Source organism: Mercurialis annua, linkage group LG4, assembly GCF_937616625.2.
Source record: "Mercurialis annua linkage group LG4, ddMerAnnu1.2, whole genome shotgun sequence".
NCBI classification, from domain to species: Eukaryota; Viridiplantae; Streptophyta; class Magnoliopsida; order Malpighiales; family Euphorbiaceae; genus Mercurialis; species Mercurialis annua.
In genome coordinates, this window is record NC_065573.1 from 29,316,502 (window position 1) to 29,337,755 (window position 21,254).

Consider the following 21,254-nt stretch of genomic DNA (forward strand, 5'->3'; position numbering starts at 1 on the left):
AAATTGGAAAAGAAAATAGCCGAATGATATCCTATATAAAAAATTCTAGCTCCGCCATTCCGTAAGACCATGTACTTTAACTCAAACAACACTATATTAATGAAATTTTAGTTTATAATACATCATGAGCTGCATATGGAAGTGATGTAAATTCTACTTTACAGATGGTTAACATTTAAGAAAAAACAGTAACATTAACTGTAATTAAACATGGTAATAAGCCATTACCTCTGTATTTTGCCTTTTGAACAAATATAGATGTCCAGCCAACAACTTAATAATGCATGAACCCCGTCACTTAGGATTCCATGAACTGTGAGGTTGGTGGGCTTGTTTTTGTCTTCTCAGGACCTGCAAAAGTTGTCTTTAATGTTAAAAATCAGGCAAACAACTTGGCGAATATTGAGTTATGTTTAAGAAAATTAAGCGAAAATGGAAAAATGGTAAGAGGCGAACCATAAACCCCGCGAATCTCAACTTCTCGCAATTCTTGGACAAGGGCACAGCAACAGCACATCAAATGAGAGAGAAAGTCATCAACAAAGCCTCCCTGAAAAGAGCAATTTAATTAAGAGGCGTAATAGTTTGATGATCCAATGTTGATACTCGAAGCAGTGTGTTTAAATGATGGTAGAACCTGAATCCAAGGATACGATGTGTAGGCATCAAATATGAGAATTGGGGGTGTGCAAAAACCGAACCAAATCAAATGACAAATTTGGTTTGGTTTGAAATAATAAAGAAAAGTCAAGTTGTTTCGGCTTGATTCAGTCATGGAAGTAAAAAAGATTTAATCCACTTCAGGTACAAACATAACAGAAAAAACCAAATCAAATAAGAAATTCAACCGAACCAACACTTTGGTTTGAAATATTTAAATCCTTGTGAATTTGGTTCTGTATAGATTTGAAAAATTGTAAAATTTTGATTTTATTTGGTTTGAACCAATTGCGCAGCCCTAATGAGAATGCAAGTTTAAGATGTGAAGGCCTTAATACGTTTGGTAAAAATCGCTAGGAACTGCCAAATTATGTTTTTAGCTATTCAGATCTCTCAGCCTTATTGTGCATTTCATTCAGTCTAAAAATGAATATGATGGTCTCTCAAAAAAATGATGGATGTCATGATTCTTTTTCTAAATAAAACTTTATTATCTATTTCCCAATGGACATGGACTAGTGTGAGGTTTATCCAATTATACATCATGGAGTTAACTAAATACTTAAGTGAGACCAAATCAAGACATTAAGACCTTGATAGAACGTAACTTTAGTTAAAAGGTTAATTACAGATATAAAGTTCTCCATCTTTAGTAAATGGACATTAGGTGTATGCAATAAAATAATTAAAATTTAGAAACAAAGGATATGGGCATTAATGCGTTGTGTGCATAATTCAGCTTTAGCGTCCATATAAAGGCACATCAGTTCCTTTATCTACGGATCATCTGCAAATTATCATACTCAAATAATAAGAGGAAGTACCGTGATGTTCAATGTTTTGCGAAGCTTCCTTCTGATGCAGCAAGTATAGCAACAACATGACAGTATCAACGAGTACGCCATCAATTCATTACAAGCTTCTGCTGAAGCTGAGAATCATAAAATCAAAATTTTAATATAATGTTAAAAGTGCACAAAGATCATGCATAATAACTGCGAAATATAGAATATTAGTCATGTGAATTAAACAAGAAAATTGCATCTAAATCCCCGAAGTTTGCCTGCAATTCTTAGTTACATTCTCCTAACAATAAAAAAATTACCACAAGTTAGAGTCACTTACACATGTGCCTATTGGTTGCCACTGTAGCAATCTTCGCGAACGTGCCACAAGGATAGAAAAATGTCTTCATGCCTACAGTTTGAGAAGGATGTTTATGAAGAAACATTTTGCAAAAGTAGTAAGGTTTCACAGCCCTTAGGGCTTAGTCATTCTATTTTCATTTCTCCCATGTCAATATCACAAAGTCGTTTGAGCACAGAAACACATGATTAGGACAAGATTAAAAAGAAAGAAGCACAGAAAAAACTGCGTGGTTTTGCAATTAGATAAATTCACCAAAATTAAGGTCCAACATAAAACTCTTAAAATATAAAACAAAAATGTCTAGATGAGAATGCACGTACAACTTAACGCAAATTATGAGTTGTGCCAAATTTAAAATTTATCACATTGAAGTACTGGGAACAATCCACTAGAATTTAAAGACACTAAGACAAATAAATTTCACGAGTACTAAAAATTGAGATGTTGCGGTGATAGTTGTAATCAGGCAGAAACATGATATGCTATTACCCACTAGCAAATACAATTTTCTAATATGCATCTATGATCAGATTAATTTCATGTGTATGCATGGAATGCATATAAACATGAAACTACAGTAAGCAATGTCAACATAGAATAACAGGATAACATGTTATTCTTGATATTGCTAGCTCTGAATCAGCACACTACAGCAACGAAGACATGCAACTGCTAAGACACAAGGCAGATAGTAAAAGCTGATAAAATCTGACAGAACATACATAATGAAGGTTCAGAGCAACAGCCAAGCAGATCAGTATGCCATTCTTCATGCCGATATGAACCTCTTCGTGAGAGCAAATCATCTCCTGATGAAACTGAGGATGTCTTTCTGCAAGAAAAAAGTAAATAATCAGACTTGTTGAGTTGCAATTGCTTTACAAGATTTGAAGGTCGTAAAACTGAATACAAAATGCAAATGATCATCTTGAAAATCCTGTTGGCAGCTTGAAAAATGATTAAAAAAAAAATCAACCACTTTCATGTCTGAAGAACCATAACAAGGGTTTCAGAGCATTCAAATGATTTTTATCATAGCTACTATCTGTTTGACTTTTGCTATGTAGCTTAACATATTTGCAATAACACTTTTATGATTACTAACTAACAATCTTGAAACCAAACCGAACACTTTCTATACAAATCCGTAGTTTAAAATATAACACTTCTAAGCCAGTTGGCTGTTAAAATAGGATTGTATCAGTTTGATAAATTTATGTAGAAGTCTGTACCACGCTGACACGCTCAAAAGGATGTACAATTTAGTATTTACATAAAACAACTGCCACTCACACATAGTTCACATGATTAAGACACTTAACCTTGAAGTTGTGCGAGAATCACTTTTCTTAGGATAGCTGTCATCAAATGAGTTACTTTTCTCACTAACATCTGAATAATTGGACTCCAGTTTTTTGGAAGCTTTGACCGGTGAACTCTTTTGAGGAAGAGAATTTGCAACAACAGCTTCTGTGACTTCAATCAAGTGTTGAATAACTCCGCATTGGTTCACATCCAGATTAGCCTGTGACCTTTGCAGTTCAAGTTGAAGCTTCTCATTTTCCTTTTTAAGGGCCTCATTAAAAGCCAGGTTTGGGTAGGAACAGGAGAGAGTTTTTTTCAGCACCATGGTCTGATCATTCAAGGGTTCAGGCTTCATGATCACATCTTGCACCTTTCTATCCTCTTCATCCAATGTGTACTCATGTTGATCCATCTCAATAACTTCCAATCTCTCCTGCAGATAATGAAAAAAAAAAAGTTTAAACGATCTAGGTTGTGTTGTACGTCGATAAGGCCGAATCCAAAAAAGAACAATGACAGTACTAAGCCCGGAACAGAATATTAAGGTTGCGCTAGATATGAGACGGGCGGAAGATCATCATCAATTTAAAGAAAATGCAAGAGAAGAGTAAAATAGGAGTGTTATGCGCAGAGGGGGAGTATTTATCAATTGTTCGAATTGGTATAAACGTCCTTCTTTAGAAAGTAATAACAACATTCTTGTTAGAATCATTATTAAAGGAATTGATCCACAACCAAAGTTTACACACATCCGCAATGACATCAGCCAAAGTTTTAATCATTTGCTTGGTTTGATAAAACCTATCCCTTGAAATAATTAAAAACATTAGAGGAAATTTATCTGGTCGTAACATGTATCAGAAACTGTACTAAAATATCTTTGCAGAAGAACTGATAGCAACCGGCCAGAGATTCTGCTCTCTACACTTAATTCACAAGTTACATCATAAGACTAAAAATCAAATAATATCATCCATTTCCAATATAATTTACAGATAATTTTGGGAGTTTATTAATCCTCTGATTCGATATTCTAATTTGTTACTCCTTGTGACAGTTCAAAGGCATTCAAGTCAGTTGTTTAACATGTTCAGAAACACAGAATGTAGCTATGCAAAGGAAGATTGAAGAGATCAATCTAGTGGGTATGCAAAAAGTAGCAAAGGACATACAACTATTTAATATATTCATTAAATAGTCTAATGAAACAATTCCTTGATTAAACAAAACAAAAGGAATAATCACCAGAGAATCAAATTAAAGATAAACAAACAAGAGGAAATAGTTATACCCTGACACGAGCATTGTCCACAAGAGTAATGAGAGGAACTAGCCGCAAATACCGGTCGATCTCATTCTGCGCTTTTCGAAACTGATAAACAATATTCCAACCCATTGCAAGCAAATAGAGGTAACTCCTATCCTGACAACTATTAACCAAAATGTAAGATCTTCTCAAAGCCTCCTCAAGCTGTTCTAGAGGCTCTCTAGTTTCGGAGTACTTCTTAAGCTCAGAGATTTTAAGTTGCTCTAACAAGTTTCCAATCAATTTCAAATGCTGAGCAAATTGCCTGCAGTTTTTCTTGTGCATTCTTGCTGTGCTTGCAGCTTTTACAATCATTCCTATTAGTTTGACTGCATCAAGGCCTGTGAGCTGGGCCACATTTGCAATCTCACCAAAATGATCCCAAGACGACATCTTTATCACTTAACTAAGATCACCCAGAATCCTGTTTTCACACATAAATCACTCAAAAGTCAAAAACTAAAGATCAGAATCAGAGACTTTTAAACTCATTAGTACATATGTATACCTGTGTTTCAAGCCAATTCACTTAGCATTTACAAGACATTGAATCAGCAATAAAAAGTAACTAAACTGGATCTATATAATTTGTAACAGCATGGGCCAATGAAGAAGTGTTGCTTCTGGAGATCTTCAATGCCAGAAGCAGATGAACTGAGTAACTGAAAGGAAAAAGAAAAAGAAAAAGGAAGTTAGTTTCAGCTTTCAACTGCCATAAAATTAAGGAAAAACAAAAACCAAACTATAAAAAAAGACACCCAAATAAAGAAGTAAATGATGATTATTCATTACGTTTCTTGACTCACTTTTCATGAAAAATGATTAAATTAAGGGAAAAACAAAGAGAAAAAAAAAAGCTAAAGAAACAGTAGTTGATGTATAGTGCATGATGAAAACTGAAACGACAGCCATTGATTCACTTTTTCACCTAACAAAAAAGGTCGGTAGATTATTCAAGAAAATAAACAAAGACTAAACTTAAATTACATTCTCAGTTAAGTAATAAAAAACACACTAACCATTCACTAACAATAAGCACAAGAAAAAAGAAGTATTAATTCCACTTTTAAAAAACTGGTAGTATATTTAAAAAAGATAAAAAGAAAAGAGAAGAAAATGTGAAAATCCGTGAGTATGAGAAGAAGAGCAATATTGAATTCTGGAAATGGCAGATGGCATTACATTGCTTTTAACAAAACTCAAAACTCGAGCATTTTTCTTCTTCTTCTTCTTCAGCTAGTAAATAAATAGTGTTGTTATGTGAATACAATTTGGAGTTTTTTGTGTATAGTTTTCTTGGTTTGTCTGAGATGTGGGTGGGGAGAATGTTTATTGCTCACAGTTTCGGTGGTGTTTGTTTGTCCTGTGAGTTAGAGAGAGAGAGAGTCCCGTGCACAGCTATTTGGACTTAAGTGCCATACACATATACAAACTTTGTGCCACACTATTAGCTGCTCTTACATTTAGTGGATATCTTTCTTCAATTTACTCAACTACCCTTATTCGAGCATTCTAATTACTTCCTCCGTCCCGTTTTAAAAGAGGGATATTTCATTTTCATGTCTCATTTAAAAAGGTTATATTTTTTTGGGCTAAAAAAAAAATTAAAAAGGTCATATTGTATTTTTTTTGTTAATTTATATTATTATTTTTTTCTCTTTCTATAATTAATGACTATTAGTATATATACAAATTATAAAACAGCTATTAACATGAGTAAAATAAAAAAATTATTATAATTAATGCTTTTTTAATCTATTAAAAATTATTTGCCCTTTCTTAATGGACGGAGGGAGTACAGCATTATTCCAATGTCACATTATGAATAGACAAAAGAAAGGTTAATTATATACTCCCTCCGTCCCAAATTGATAGGCACTATTTGCATTTTTTTAAATTATAGGCAGTAATTTATTGCTTGAATGTTTAATTGTCATATATACCCTCATTAATTATAGTTGAATGCATTGAAAATAACACAAAAGATGCTAAAAGACAAAATTACTACTATAATAAATGATGGTAAGTGTGGTATTTGTTTATAAATTTACTCATTTTATCTTGATAAGTACTACAATTTATTAAGATTTGTGTTTGTCCTAAACTGCCTATCAATTTGGGACGGAGGGAGTTTAAAATTACAATCTTTACATTGAGTTTAAAAAAATAACTTCTGAAAAATGTCAATCGCAGGCATAATCTTTCGTTGTTTTTTTCAAATTCATCATTGGCATATTTTTCGATGTTTGTTAATTTGGACACCCGATGGTTCTACCACGTCAGTAAAACCGCCCCTAAAATGTGTGGATGATGAATTTTTAAAAAAAAAAACAAAAAATTGTGCCTATAATTGACACATTTTAAAAGTTATATTTTAAAAAAAAATCATGTAATGATTTTTTTATGATTAATTTTTTTGTTTTGCCCTATATTTTGAGTAGTAGTGCAATATTGCTAAAAAGGATATTTTTTTCGTCCCGTTTAAAAAGGGGAAAATGACTGTTATACTTATATTAAGAAAAATTATATAAATTGACACATAAAATATTATATAACCATTTAAGTGATATAAATAAAAATAGAATATGTCCTTTATTAAACAAGACGTAGAGAATATTAATTCTTTTGCAGTGCCAAATCTTTGAAATCCTTTTGTTTTGTGTTATCTATGTGTATTTCTTAAAATATGTAGAGAGTGTATTTTTTTTTTTGCAGAGCCAAATCTTTGAAATCCTTTTGTTTTGTGTTTTCTATGTGTAATGTACTAGAGAGTGATGTTTTGCAAAATGCTCCATCGGTTTATTTAATTAATTTTTTTTAAAATAAAAATAGATTTATAATTTGAAATACTTAATATAAAGTCAATATATAAACTTAATTAATACTACAGATTAATATCATATTCTCTCTCAACATGTTTTTAGATTTTACCGTCCACCATCCATCTAAACAATTTCAACCAAAGATGGAATGGGTAAATGAGAAGAGAGTTGACTGTCAATATGTTGAGTTAATTAAAGAGCCACAGCTGGCAATGCTGGGTTGTATTTATAGAGACTATAGAGTAGAGTGGGGGAGGAAGGTTTATAAAAATTTAGAAAAATTATTGCACATAACTGTTGCGTCATGTCATTCGTGCAGCAAACCAATTGTGCGTTAGCAATGTGGAAAATTGAATGATAAAAAAAATAAGTAATAATTAAAAGATTCCCTATCGCAAATGCTCATTGGCTTGATGTAAAAATGACGTGGCGCAACGGTTGCATGGGATAAACACTCAAAAATTTATTAGGCGAAAATCGAAATATAAAATTATCGATTATACCCTTAAACTTTACAGTTTCGATCACTTATACCCTTTTAACTCTTATTGCAACACAATTTTTTTTGACAATTTCATTCTTTGGAAAAGAAGGCTAAATAAATTTCATATCTAAAATTAACCTTTTTATTAGTATCTAAACACAGATATAGAATACATTTGATAGTTCAATTTGATTTAACAAAAACTATCAAAATAATTTATTTTGAAAGAAATAGAAATATAATTAAATTAAAAGTGCTTCTTCAATGCATTGATTGTGTCATATCATATTTACAATAAGTCAGTGAAGATTTGCGATAGAAATTTTTTTAATTATTATTTATTTTTTTCATTATTATCAAAAATTTTATATAGCTAACGCATCATTAATTTGTTGCACGAATGACATAACGCAATGGTTGCGTGCAGTACTGTTTTTTTTTTAGTTGCAAAGGTAAAATTTAGTTTGACAAATTGTATATTTTGAGAGCACATCGGTTGGACCTAAAAAACAGGCTTTCCAATGTCGGATCTCCAAAAGGGATAAATGAGGGTAGTCTGGTCAATTCGAAAGCAACTAACAGAAACAAAAGCCCCAACTGAAATTCTAATATCCATTTTAGCAACTGCCATGTGGTCTGATTAGGGCTTAAGACAAAGACAAATCTGCGCATGCCAACCTATCACACGGGTCCACCATGTTTTTGCATTTACTTCTAAAAAAGATTAAGCGACGAGACACTAAATTTTAAATTAAATTTGACAAAATATATATTTAAATTTTATATAACCCACTCATAGAGCTGTAAATAAACCGATCTGCTCGCGAGCAACTCAGCCTTCGGTTCGATAAAAGCTCGTTCGTGTTCCTTCGCATTATAAGTGAACCAAACTTGAACTTGATTTTATGTTCATTTATTTAAACTAGCTGATCATGAATATAATAGTGTTCGGTTCATTTATGTTCACGAACAATTCGTTTAATTGTTCGTGAACGAACTCGATTAAGAGTTACGAACTACTTCGTATATGATCTCGACAAAAAATTTACAAATTAGCTAGTTAATTTAAATAAAACATATTTATTCGTTTAAGATATTAAAACTATATTTTTTTAAAATAAAATTATGCTTTGATTAAAAAAACAAAAATTACACGGTTTCGGTTTGTGTTTGTATTCGTTTGTTTAACTTTAAAACTAACAAGCTCCTTAACAAGTTCGTTTAATACCTTCACGAGTTCATTCGTAAATTTGTTCATTTAACAGTTAAACAAACGAATACGAGTTGAACATGTCACAGCTACTGCAAGATTATTCAAGTTGCTTCTTCTACTTGCTTTTTTCAACATCAAGCAACAACAAACACAACTCTTCTCTTTTGTGTTTCTTCTCATCAACTGCAGCGGCAACATGAGGATCATATGCACAGCTTGGAATGAGCTATCATTGTCAGACTCACACTGATTGTTGAGTTGTCATTCAGTAATAGAACATGTGCGAAATAGATTAGTCATGAGCTAAGTGTGAGTTTTAGAGTTAGTTAGAGAGCACTTGTTAATTTGCGTCCTCTCCTTGAATCTATAAAAGAAAGATTGTATTGCCATTAGTTTGTAATCTTCATATTCTTAAAATCAATAAAAAAATTCTTTTCTCTTATGGTATCAGAGCTAGAAAAAGCTCTCTGAGTTTCTAATTTTCTCAACAAACAAGCAGGTACTTCTCTATTTTTAATATTTATTTTTTCATATGTTAATCTCAATGGCAAATCATAAACCGGAGGAAACTCTTTCAAGTCCTTTCTTTTTGCATTCTAACAAAAATTCTTCATTGATTCTGCAATTACCATGTGTCACGACCCAAATTATTGAGCCGCGACCGGCGCTAGGGAATGGGAGTGGTAGCTCCAAAACCCGTAGCAAGCCTGAAAATACATACTAATTTTTCGCAATTTAAATCATATTTTATATATGACAATAATATCAAAATACGCACGACCCCTGTTTGAAATATACATCAGAGTTGAAGCGTTTTACAAAATAGAGTCTGTCTATTCTAAACTACTGCGGACTTGCTAGAATGAGAACTTAGTCTCATGACTCGTACTACTTCCGAGAATTAAAACTTCGGAAGCTTCAATCTCCATGTCGTACCTAACTTAACCTGTAAAAATTGGAGTGACAACGGGGTCAGTATAAAACTGAGTGAATACATTTAATTACAAGCAATATTACATAAAGAGTGAAAACGTTTGAAAACCTCTTTATATAGAAAGTATTCTTTTTGGATCATAATTCATACGATCCTACTTCGTATATTCACTCATACCTTTATAGGTCAGGTACGTGTCATAAACTAAGCGGTTATGTTATAGACGTACTTGATATACTTGCTTCATTCTTATGTCTTATGTACGTTTATACTACGTACATACTTGACATGTTTTCTTTACTGTTATAGTTTTGATTATCTTTATTCTTCTCATAAAGTTTCTCTGATTTTATCTTTCTGACATCGATAGCAAAGCCAACCGATGTAATCACTTCTCTGACATCGATAGCAAAGCCAACCGATGTGTTTTCCACATCTGACATCGATAGCAAAGCCAACCGATGTGTTTCACATATCTGACATCGATAGCAAAGCCAACCGATGTGTTTTTAATCATCTGACATCGATAGCAAAGCCAACCGATGTATCTGATATCATATCTCAATTATTGCTCTTATCTCATATTGATTCTCGATATATTACGCTTGATTTCATCTTCATATGAGTCCCAAGGACTATTATCGAGAATGGATAAGATACAGGTCTCGGGATTCCTCTACCGAGATCAACATTGTATCTTAGTTCTTATATTTGGTTGTACCATCGTACAAATTCTTGTTTTACGCTTATTATTTAATTCTATTTTCCGTTCTATTGTATTGATCCTTTATGGACCATGACATGCACATTCCAATCTACAATCATACATCTATAACACACGCACGTATGGTTATTCGTTATAATTAAAAGTACGTATGGGGACGTACTATGTTTCTTTATAACATATGAATAATAGTACATATAGGAATGTACTATACTTTTCTCGTACATATTTGGTTCGATACTTGTATATTGCTTAACCCCTTTCCCAGTATTTTAAACATATATGTTCTTTTCATCTATTTATGTTATTCTTAAAATAACGCAGTACGGAAAGTAATCATTTTCAAAACATACATACATGTACTTTTTCAAACATATATTAAACATATAAGTATTCATATAGTCGTCCGTATATGAAAATACGCGACTTTATGAATATTAACGAGTAATTAAAATGTACTCACTGTGACTGCTATCCAATACCGCAATGCTACCAATCTATCACGCAGGTTCTATGTATTGTCCGATCTTGTAGCTATTCCAGCTCGTCGGCCTGGTAGCTCGTTGGTACCTCCATTACTTATCCAAATTACCTGTACGTTTAATTCATAAACGTAAACTTAGTACCGAAATCCTAAGTTGTAAACTTAGGTTATCACGATCTTATTCTAAATACGTCTTTTAACTTTGATCGTGTTCTAATACTTAGTCGAGATACTTATTATATCTCTTAATCGTAGTCATATACGTATGATACTTCCAAACTTTAGGGTTTAGTTTCATTCCGATGAAGTTTCCAGTAGTTTTCAGGACAATGCGCAGGTGCTGCCTGCACACTGACACTGCTTAGTAAAACGACGATCTCTCCCAATTGAACCGTTGGATCGAGATGAAATTTGACAGAGGCGTTCCTAAGAGGCAAATCTATAAACTGACCGTTGGGATTTTGAATCTGGCAAGTTTTGAATAGTGTGCGAACGCACACAGTAGGTGTGCGAACGCACACCCTAATTTTTAAGGAGTGTGCGAACGCACACTCAATGTGTGCGAACGCACACCCTTAACAGCCCCCGGAAAGTCGTTTTCCGGGGCTTTTCAGCCATCCCGACGTGCTATACATTCAACTATACAAAACCCGCATCTCGGTTTTCATTAAAACGCTATAATAACTTCAAAAACGCCGAATTCAATCCTAAAATTCAATCTCACTAAAACAGCAATATATATTCGATTTTTAACCAAGTTTCTTGAAGATTTACCTTGAAACAAAGCTTAGGATCGATAGAGGATTCGATTCTGAAGAAATCGCCGCGAAAATCACTTGATTCGGACGTCGAACGGCGAAACGGCGGCGAAGCGATCGTAATCGGCGTTTGAAGCTTCTGGAGATCACCCTTCTGATTCTCCTTTCTTCATATTTCAATCCTTATATATTAAGGTTAAATGCTCACTTTGGTCCTCGCTCTTTTTGTTTATTATCCTTTATCCTTTAAACTTTTCTTTTATACGATTTAGTCCATAACCAAATCGATAAATTCTTTTATTACAACTGTTACGTATTATTTATATCTGATAAATAATACGAAGCTCGATATTAACACTTTCCCGTCAAAATCCAATATTTCCATTTCTGACACAAAGTGGCTAAATTACCACTTTGGTCTCTGTACTCTATTATGGGCTTTACTTGACATTTTTCCTTTTAATTCCAATTCTAAATTTAGAATTGAAATATAACCGTAATTTCCTCATAATTAATTTCCTGAAACCGACCTACTAAAATTTATTTATCTAAATTTTATCGGAAATCTTTCTGATTTTGCCATTCTGGCGAATCCAGACTGGACACATGGTCCAATTAGCTAATTAAATATTTTGGGGTATTACACCATGCTTGATTTAGATTTATTCAAATGGCTTTAATTTGCTTGATGGATAATGTGATATGATTGTTATTTTCACATTGTGGATTTTCAATGTAACTACCAACGAGTTGTAGCTCAAATGATATAAGCGCTGGACAGCAAACTGTCAAGGTCGTGGATTCAATTTCCCTCACAAGAGAAAATTTCCTACAATATAATATTTTCTATTTTATTTATAACTTTATGTTGTTGTTTTTTACTTTACCTTTTTAACTTTTTTTTACGAAAATTTTAATTTCACAAATACCTTTTTTTACTTTTTAATGATTTATTTTTTTTATAGATTTTTTCTGGTGTTTTTTTATTTTATTTTTATCGTGTTTATTAATGTAATTATGGTGTATTATAATGCATGTACTGTGTTTTTTTTAATAAAACTATGGTAATTTTATAACGTAACAATAGTGTATTTATGGTGTTTTTGTAGTATTTTTATAGCGTATACCATAAAAACACTGTAAATACACCATAAACACTATACACCATAAATATTGCAAATGCACCATAAATATACTAGAAAAACGGCAGAAATATACCGAAAATATAGATACACCGAAAAACACCAAAAATACATTATAATGTAAATACATTATAAAAACACTGAAAATACACCATAAATCAATTTTTTATTCACAAAATCAGTAGCATTAAAATAATTAATCAAATCTATTAATAAGAGAAAGACAAAATAATTATATAAATAATAAAATAATTTTATAAATAAAAATAAATCATATATCTATAATAATTTATTTATAAAATGTTTAAATCATCACAAAAAATCTAGAAAATTACAAAAATCTAAAAATGATGTCGAAAAATTCATAGCGCGAACGGAAAAACACGAACAAAAGAGACGAACGAAAAAGCGACAAAAAGCGACGAGAAATTCATCAGAAGGAGATGAACGAAAGTGCGAGCGGGAGAGACGAACGGAAAAGCAGCCGTAAGAGACAAACGAAAAAGAAGAAAAAAAAAGAGAAAATTTTGAGAGAGAAGAGAGTGCGACTATGTAAAATTCTAACCTAAAATACTATAAAGTTTCTATATGTAGTAGGTATTTTTATAAATATATTTATTATTTGTGTAAGTGGAAAATTGTAAAAAGATTGACAAATTTATTGTAAATATATTTTAGAATGAAGTATTTTAAAAATAATTTCTAAATATAATTGATGAATCACCAAACAGAATCTGAGCTTTAACGACCTGCACACCACAAGCAAACAGAGGTCAGAAGGAAGTCCGGTGGGGGTCACCGGACGTTCACTCCGACGCTCAAGTAAGGTTTTTAGGTAGAGAAAGAAGAAGAAGAGAAAGAGAGTGTTCTTAGAGTAGAAAAGAGAAATTACCTAGGGTTTGTCCTTAAACCCTCTATTTATAGTTAGGGTTTAAGGACAAACCTGCCTTGCTGGCAGGCTGTGAGCCCAGTGGTCCTAGAAATCAGTTATGCTGACGTGGCAGAATATCCCTGCGGGTGGCACGGGTTGTTAGGTGTGTCAGAGGGAACATTCTTCACGTACCTGTCAGAAGATCTCCTGTGGTCCCAGGATCTGGTACACGAGCGTGTGTTTCTGGACAAGACCCCGTAGCCCGGTTAGACCTTGAAGCCCGGATAACTTGGGGACCAAGTTATCATGGTTCTGGTTCCTGAGGGTACCTCGAAGCCCGGGTCATAGGATCCGGTCTTTCGGGTTTATGAACTCGGAGCTCGGTCTAGGTCTGAGTTGAATATGACTCGGAGCCCGGATAGAATCTTTGGTCCGACCTTATCATATATGAATGTCTCTGATGATGTTTGAATGCCCATCGATCCGGTGACCCCCCAAGTCATGTCATCTACGATTTCGAGAAGGTCGGACATTGTTACCAGGTCGGTGAAATGCTTGACTTAGTGATGTTCGTTCCTGGCGAGGTTGCTTCGCCCCTACTAGATGTGCTACGTTATCAATAATCATCGTTCTTTAATTATAAAAGATCATTATTTTAAAAAAAATTATAAGAATTCTATAAAATCACACTTTATTTACCTAAATCTGAATCAATTAAGAGTAATTATTTTATTTTATTATTATAAATCAAATATAGTTTTAAAATCTCTTATTTTTATGATGTATGAAAAGGAATGAGCTATTTTGTTTCTATTAATGCAGATTAATTTAGATTTGTTAAAACTACCTAATTAGCGACAAGATTTTGTTGGTTTCTTATATGTCATCATATAATAGTAAAGTCATTATCAAAAATTTGCTTCCTAAACAAACATTCTTTACATTATTACATATGTCTTATTACATGTTCACCTGTCCATCAAGGCTAGCTGCGGTGACATTTTCATTAATTGAAAGCCATATTCCTTTGATTTAGATTATAATGTCATACTTAGTTATTGATTTTTTTATATGTAATTGAAGTGGAAAGTGTTTGTAAAAGAAAACGAATCCAGTAGAATATTGTCCATCGTTTATATCATTTAAGTTATATCTCATTAGTTCATTTGTCATACTTAATTATTATTGGATATAAAATCCGTTAAATTAATTTGTTTAGCCGATAATTTTTTAAATTGCACTGTTATACGATACTACAGAGGGAAAATTACAAGCACCCTTGATATTATGTTAATAAATATTTTATTAAAATTTTAGAATTAATATATTGATTTTATTTAACCAAATTTATAGTTCAACAAATTTTATCTATCCAATATCTATAATTTACAAAATATTTAATTTTTAAATTTTGGAGAAAATAATGGTGTTGCTACCATCCATTATAATATTGAGTGTAAATATATATTTTATTTAAAATTAGGTTGTTTCGGGTGTAAAGCTCACTTCAAAGATTTCATAAAATTTAGGTCTAATGTTTTAAAAACACCCGATTTTTTCACCCATTTTCAGTCATACCCTAACATTGAAAACTGGCCAATTTTATCTTATTTCGTATTTTCTCGTTTTAATCGTACCCTTAAACATTAAATTGATATTTTTATTTGGAAAAGTTCAAAAAAATTCTTCAAATAAAAGTCAATTTAATATAAAAAGATCAATTTGGAAGAAAAAAAAAATTACACTTTTTTCAAATGAAAAAAATAATTAATTTAATGTTAAGGATACAACAGAAACAAAAAAATATAAAATAGAATAAAATTGATCAGTTTTCAACGTATGATAAATTAAAAAGAGGTTAAAGATCGGGTGTTTTTAAAACATTAGTAGAACTTTGTTATCAAGCCTTTAATTTATTGAAAGATATACAATTTTGTGTAAATGTATAAATTTAATTATGTGCACTTTTTAAATTAACACTTTACAATTGTCCGTAAGATAAAAATATTAATAGTACAGTCAGTCCAAGATGGGTTTTATAATAAGATTTTGGTAATGGAGAATCATTAAATTCAATTAATACTGCGATTTAGGAACACTATCCTAAAACAATACATATTCTATAGTGAAGTTGACATTAAATATTAGGCTAATGCAGATCAATTAAAAAACAGAGGTAGTGGGATCCTTATGCATCCACAGCGTGCGTTTCATTATATTTTTAGATGAAGTGCATAAAAGTTGTGTAGTGTATATGCAAAGTAGGTACTTAGAATCCATTAATTTTAGTGATTCAATATATTATTGGGAATAAGATCTCACTGCTCTTAAACAAATACTAGATAAAAGCTATCCATGTATAATATTTTTTAAAGATAACAAGATAAATTATCTACAAATCGCAATATTATTATCGTTACAGATTCGTTAATACAACGTTACGGATATATTTACAAATAATATTACAGTAATATTACAAAAGCCTTAATTCTTCATATATATTCTTTATTTTTTAAATAAAATCTGGAGATGAATCAAAATTATGTTTAAAAGAATAAAACAAAAGTAGATGACTGTCACTTACTAATGTGTTGTGGTGAATGGGTCGAAACGGCTGGAATATTTTTAAAGTGTTTGAATAAAAAAAATGAATTAAGTAAGAAACATTAGATGGTTGATTGAAGCATCTTACTCACTTACAAACCCTGGCCATCTACCTCCCCAGTCCCCACTAAGCATAAATTGTACTCCAAATTTGGTGTCTAAAGTTGTAAATTTGTAAATTTGGAGTATGATTAATTATAAATGTAGGGTCTAAATTTGTTCGAAAATGGCAATCTAGCATTTGAATTAATTTGGTGTTTGAACCGATTAATAAAGACAAACAAATATTTTATCAGGTTTCTTTTAGATTATTGGTTATAAAATTGATGAACTCAGTATAAAGGTTCATTTTATCCCTTTAATTTTATATAAAAAAATAAAAAATACGAACTTACATTAATTTAACAATAAAAACCGATTCTTTATACGTTTGATTTACTAATCTTATATTCTATCAAAAATGAGAATGTGAAGACTATTCTTTCAAAAAAATAACTAAAAATCGATATCTTTTTTAGGGGTTATTATATATAAAAAGCTACCTTTATATAAAGTTTCAATTTTATCATGATTTTTAATTGCTGTCAATTTTATTCACCATATTTTTTTTTGCAAGTATATTAGCGTTTGAAAATACAGTGACTCTGACTTGGAATGGCTACCGGAAAGACGACATATCAGCCACATATGAAACGTATTGTTATTAAAAAGAGAGTATTAGCGAAATAAATCACAACATTTGCCTTGAATTTCAATTCTATCACCAACGATTTATTTTCAATTCCGTTAAATATATATAAAAAATTAAATCAAAGAGGTTCTTCTAAACTAAATCGTTAAATAAGGTTTTATTTTTTTTAACATTTGTCAAATCAAAATATAATAACCTTAAGAAAACTTATATTTTTCAAGTTGTTTCTTTTAATGATTAGTAACCATTTTTAAGTTTGTAGTAAAAAGTATAGGTTGGAAAAACAAATTCTAACATTTCAACTTTATAACTATTTATCTTATTGTTCAAAACGTTATAAAACAAATCCTAACATTTTCCGATTTTGCATTTTGTAGTGCAAATTCGTTTTCCGGCAATTTTGTCTTCTTTTTTAAGCTACATAGTGTAAAAATATATAGATTAGGATTTTATTTGTAACATTTTAAGACGTTGAAATTTAAATATGCTAATACATGTATCTAATGTGGCTGTCATATATGCATACAATGTCGGAAACAATTTGGACTACAAAATTAAAAGTTTAGACTTTTGACATCATTTGACCTAATGATCATAGTTGGTGATATAATTACAATTCAAAATAAAAGTTGCGGTTTTTTCTTCAAATTCTCCTTTTTAAATAAAACGATGTGTTTCATATGTAGTTGTTATAGATTATTTTTGGTAAATCTGTTCATGGGCATGGATTGCCGTCCAGCCCTCCCAAGCCCGTATGCTTAGGGCTGGGCTTGGACATTGACTTTTGATTTTAAACCCGGTTCAAATTCGAACTTGGAAAAACCCAGCTATTTTATAGGCGGGATTTAGCTTCGTTTTTGTTAATTTTACATGTAATCCCATAAAAATCCGGCTCAAACCTGCAAAAATAAAGTGTAAGGGTCGGGTTTGAATAATAAAAATTAAGTCTAGTCCGGGTTCGAAACAAGTTTGGACTTTTAAATTTTTAAAAATACTCAGTAGGCTCAATCTGAACCCGATCCATTACCATGTTTATTTTTCGATAGCCACATTAGCTTAAAGTTAGATTTTCAAATGATGATATAATTGCTCAAATGAAAGCCAAATGTTGGAAAATGAAATTGACACATTATAAAAAAACTGTTGTAAAATTTGTGATTTTATATGTAATATTTATTTTAAAGACTCTAGAATAATCATATTTAATCTTTACCATGAATTTAATATTACTTACTTCCAATATAATTATAATTTAATTATTAACAATATTTTAATTTGATGGTAATTAATGATAATATCTTTATAGATATATTATTCTATTTGTATTCTAATAGAGTTGTCCAATTTTCAATTGTCAAACGGTACGAAAAAATATGAAATAATGTTAAAAATTTATATAATTTTTTTCTATTTTTTCTGCTATGTCCGTGTTTTGATATAGCCATTTGTTCTCATTTTTTTATATATATTTTAATAAATATTTACTTATTAGTAGATTTCAATAAAGACAATGCGGAAAAATCAATTTTAACAAAAAAAAAGTGGAAAAGACATATAAAAATTACAGTTTAATAGGACGAAAAGAATATTACTTTTGCCAAATCAATCAGACTGAAATTCACATTTAAAGTAGTTTCATCATCACACATCCTTTAATCAAAAATTAAATTGTAAAATATGATAAATATGTCACTTTTTCCGCAATCCAAAAATAAAAAGAAATAAAGTTAAAAATATATTCATAAAAGAAAAGTTGTTAAAATATCTTTATATATATATATTTATATAATTAGGATGACAAAAAATGCATTTTTATAAATTCTCAATTTTAATAAAATACTTATTTAATTTTTTAAAGGCTATTATTAGTAAAAAAAATCTCATTAGTTCTCGATTAGTTCTTAGTTTAAATAAAAAAATAATTTAAGTTTTAAAAGATATTATTATAGTTTTCAATTAGTTTCTAATTCGAATAAAATATGTATTTAATTTTTTAAAATATATTATTATTAATAATTCTTACTAGTTTTCAATTTACATAATTAATTTACTTGATTTTTTTTATTATAAAATTATTATTGACGGGTTATGTTTCATTATAAATTTATCATTGTAAAAATATCAGTCTCATGAGTTTTAAAATAAAAAAATACTAGTTAAATTTTGATTTCTTCGTTTTTCTATGATTTTAATAGGTATTTTAGATTATTAAATTATTATTAGAATTTTATATAGAATTGAATAGTCTTAATATCTATGAGAAAAATATTATAACACTCATAACACTATTTTAATTTACATTTACATCCATCTTATTTCAGGATCAAATGATTTGATCTTTTGTTTAATATTGTAAGCATTTTTGATCAATTTTCCTAAATTCAGAATAGGGAAATTAAACCAACATTTTGTGATGAGGCCACAATGTACATAGGGCGTGAACTAAAGAGTAGAAAGATAAGCATGTGTGGCGTTTAGTTTGATAGCTGGTGTGGTCCTCAACGCCAATCCATTACCAGTATTTGTCTTCAATGCCAATCCCTGCTAATCCATACAATTAATTTATGGCTTAGCTCATTGCCAATAAATAAATTTAAAAGGTGTAATTTTTTTTCAAAAATAAATTAGTAGTATTTTATTTTATATATTTTTTTTTGAAAAATAAAGAGCTCATTTTCTATAGAAAATGTGTAAGTATTGTCGAGAGTATTTTTTTAGTATGATCATAAAATGTCTTAAATGAATTGTAAATATGAAACGCCATTTTAATCCCAAGGCGTAGATGAGTTGGTAAGGCGCTCTTCTAACTCAAGTGAGGTCGCGGGTTCGAACCGTACTCATGTATGCAGCCGTTTAAAACTTGGGGTTAGAGTTTGCCTCTCGTAAGGGACCTACACGGCTCGACTGAGAATTAGTCTGAATGTGGAAGGTTTAAAGATGCCGTCTCATAGTTGAAACCCGTTCAGAAAATCTCATAAATCCTGTAAAACAAAATATATAAAACGTCATTTTTAACTCTTCCACATTTACACTAACTAAATGTGTAAGCATTATCTTTATGTTAGAAGCGCACATGCAAAATTAATGACCAAATCTAATTTTAGTTGGAAAAACTTGCATGTCATCATTATTTCTCAACATCATTATGGGACATCAAAGCCGAAAACAAATCAATCAATTATTCTTCACCATCAAACTACTACTTGTAGTCTTTCCTTAAATAAAATTGGTAGTGATAAAATTTATAAAATTCTAATTTAGCCTTGAAATGTTTAACATTAGAGCATCCTATTGCTAAAATGTGATGTTAATACTGTAATTTAATATTTATTTATTTTTGTTTTAAATTTAATATAATATTATGATTAGTGTTAAATTTTACATATATACATCTCGTGTCAAATTGAACACTAGCTATGATATATGTCAAACTGTAACGATTAATAACTATTGATAATTTTAATTTGATGTTATCATTATTAATTTTAGGGTTAATGTCACCATATGATATAATCTTTAGCGTTTTTTTATTTAAACACAAATTATAAAACGTCACAACTAATATCACAACCTTTCATTATGTAGACATATATAGCATAAATGTCTAAAATAACGTCGTTTTGGTCAAAAACAACGTCATTTTAACAAAATAAATTATAAGATGTATACTGGAGTATAGAATGAAAGGCTTGGAAAGATTGTGTTAATGAACGAGATACTTTTTAGTTTGTGCTTAAATCAAAAAAAATACGAAAGATTATGCTATATGGTGAAATTAACCTTAACCTTAATTTTTCAATAGAATAACAAATATAAATAAAATAAAAAATTATAATTTTTAATCTTTTTATTAAAATAGTGAAAATCCATCTCTTCACTTTATAATTTATTTAATAGAGTGTTTAAACTAATATTTAAAGTGAAAAATGTCATTGAAAAATCTCAAAATATATGAGTGAAAAAAGATTGTTATATAATAGCAATATTAATAATTAAATATCATGATAATTAATTGTATAATATTTTGTTAGTTTTTTATGTTAAATTTAGCATAAACATCATATTCGGCTGGAACTTTTAGAGCATCCATAATACAGTTCTAAATTG

At 30.4% G+C, this 21,254-nt stretch overlaps 1 protein-coding gene across 2 annotated transcripts; it reads right to left on the reverse strand.

The window, feature by feature from the left end:
- Window positions 1-75: 75 nt before the first annotated feature.
- On the reverse strand, window positions 76-5,849 carry LOC126677790 (protein MID1-COMPLEMENTING ACTIVITY 1). Of its 2 annotated transcripts, none has more exons than XM_050372571.2 (9): window positions 5,603-5,849; window positions 4,995-5,082; window positions 4,406-4,844; window positions 3,132-3,547; window positions 2,532-2,641; window positions 1,786-1,857; window positions 1,485-1,591; window positions 457-550; window positions 76-351 (listed from the first exon to the last, which is right to left on the reverse strand). In XM_050372571.2, exons 3-9 carry the CDS (start codon window positions 4,811-4,813, stop codon window positions 299-301), a joined length of 1,260 nt encoding a protein of 419 aa, XP_050228528.1. In that variant the 5' UTR covers window positions 4,814-4,844; window positions 4,995-5,082; window positions 5,603-5,849; the 3' UTR covers window positions 76-298. The 2 variants fall into 2 exon arrangements, with proteins under 2 accessions (XP_050228528.1, XP_050228527.1); XM_050372570.2 differs by having other exon boundaries at window positions 4,929-5,082.
- Between the last annotated feature and the right edge of the window lie 15,405 nt (window positions 5,850-21,254).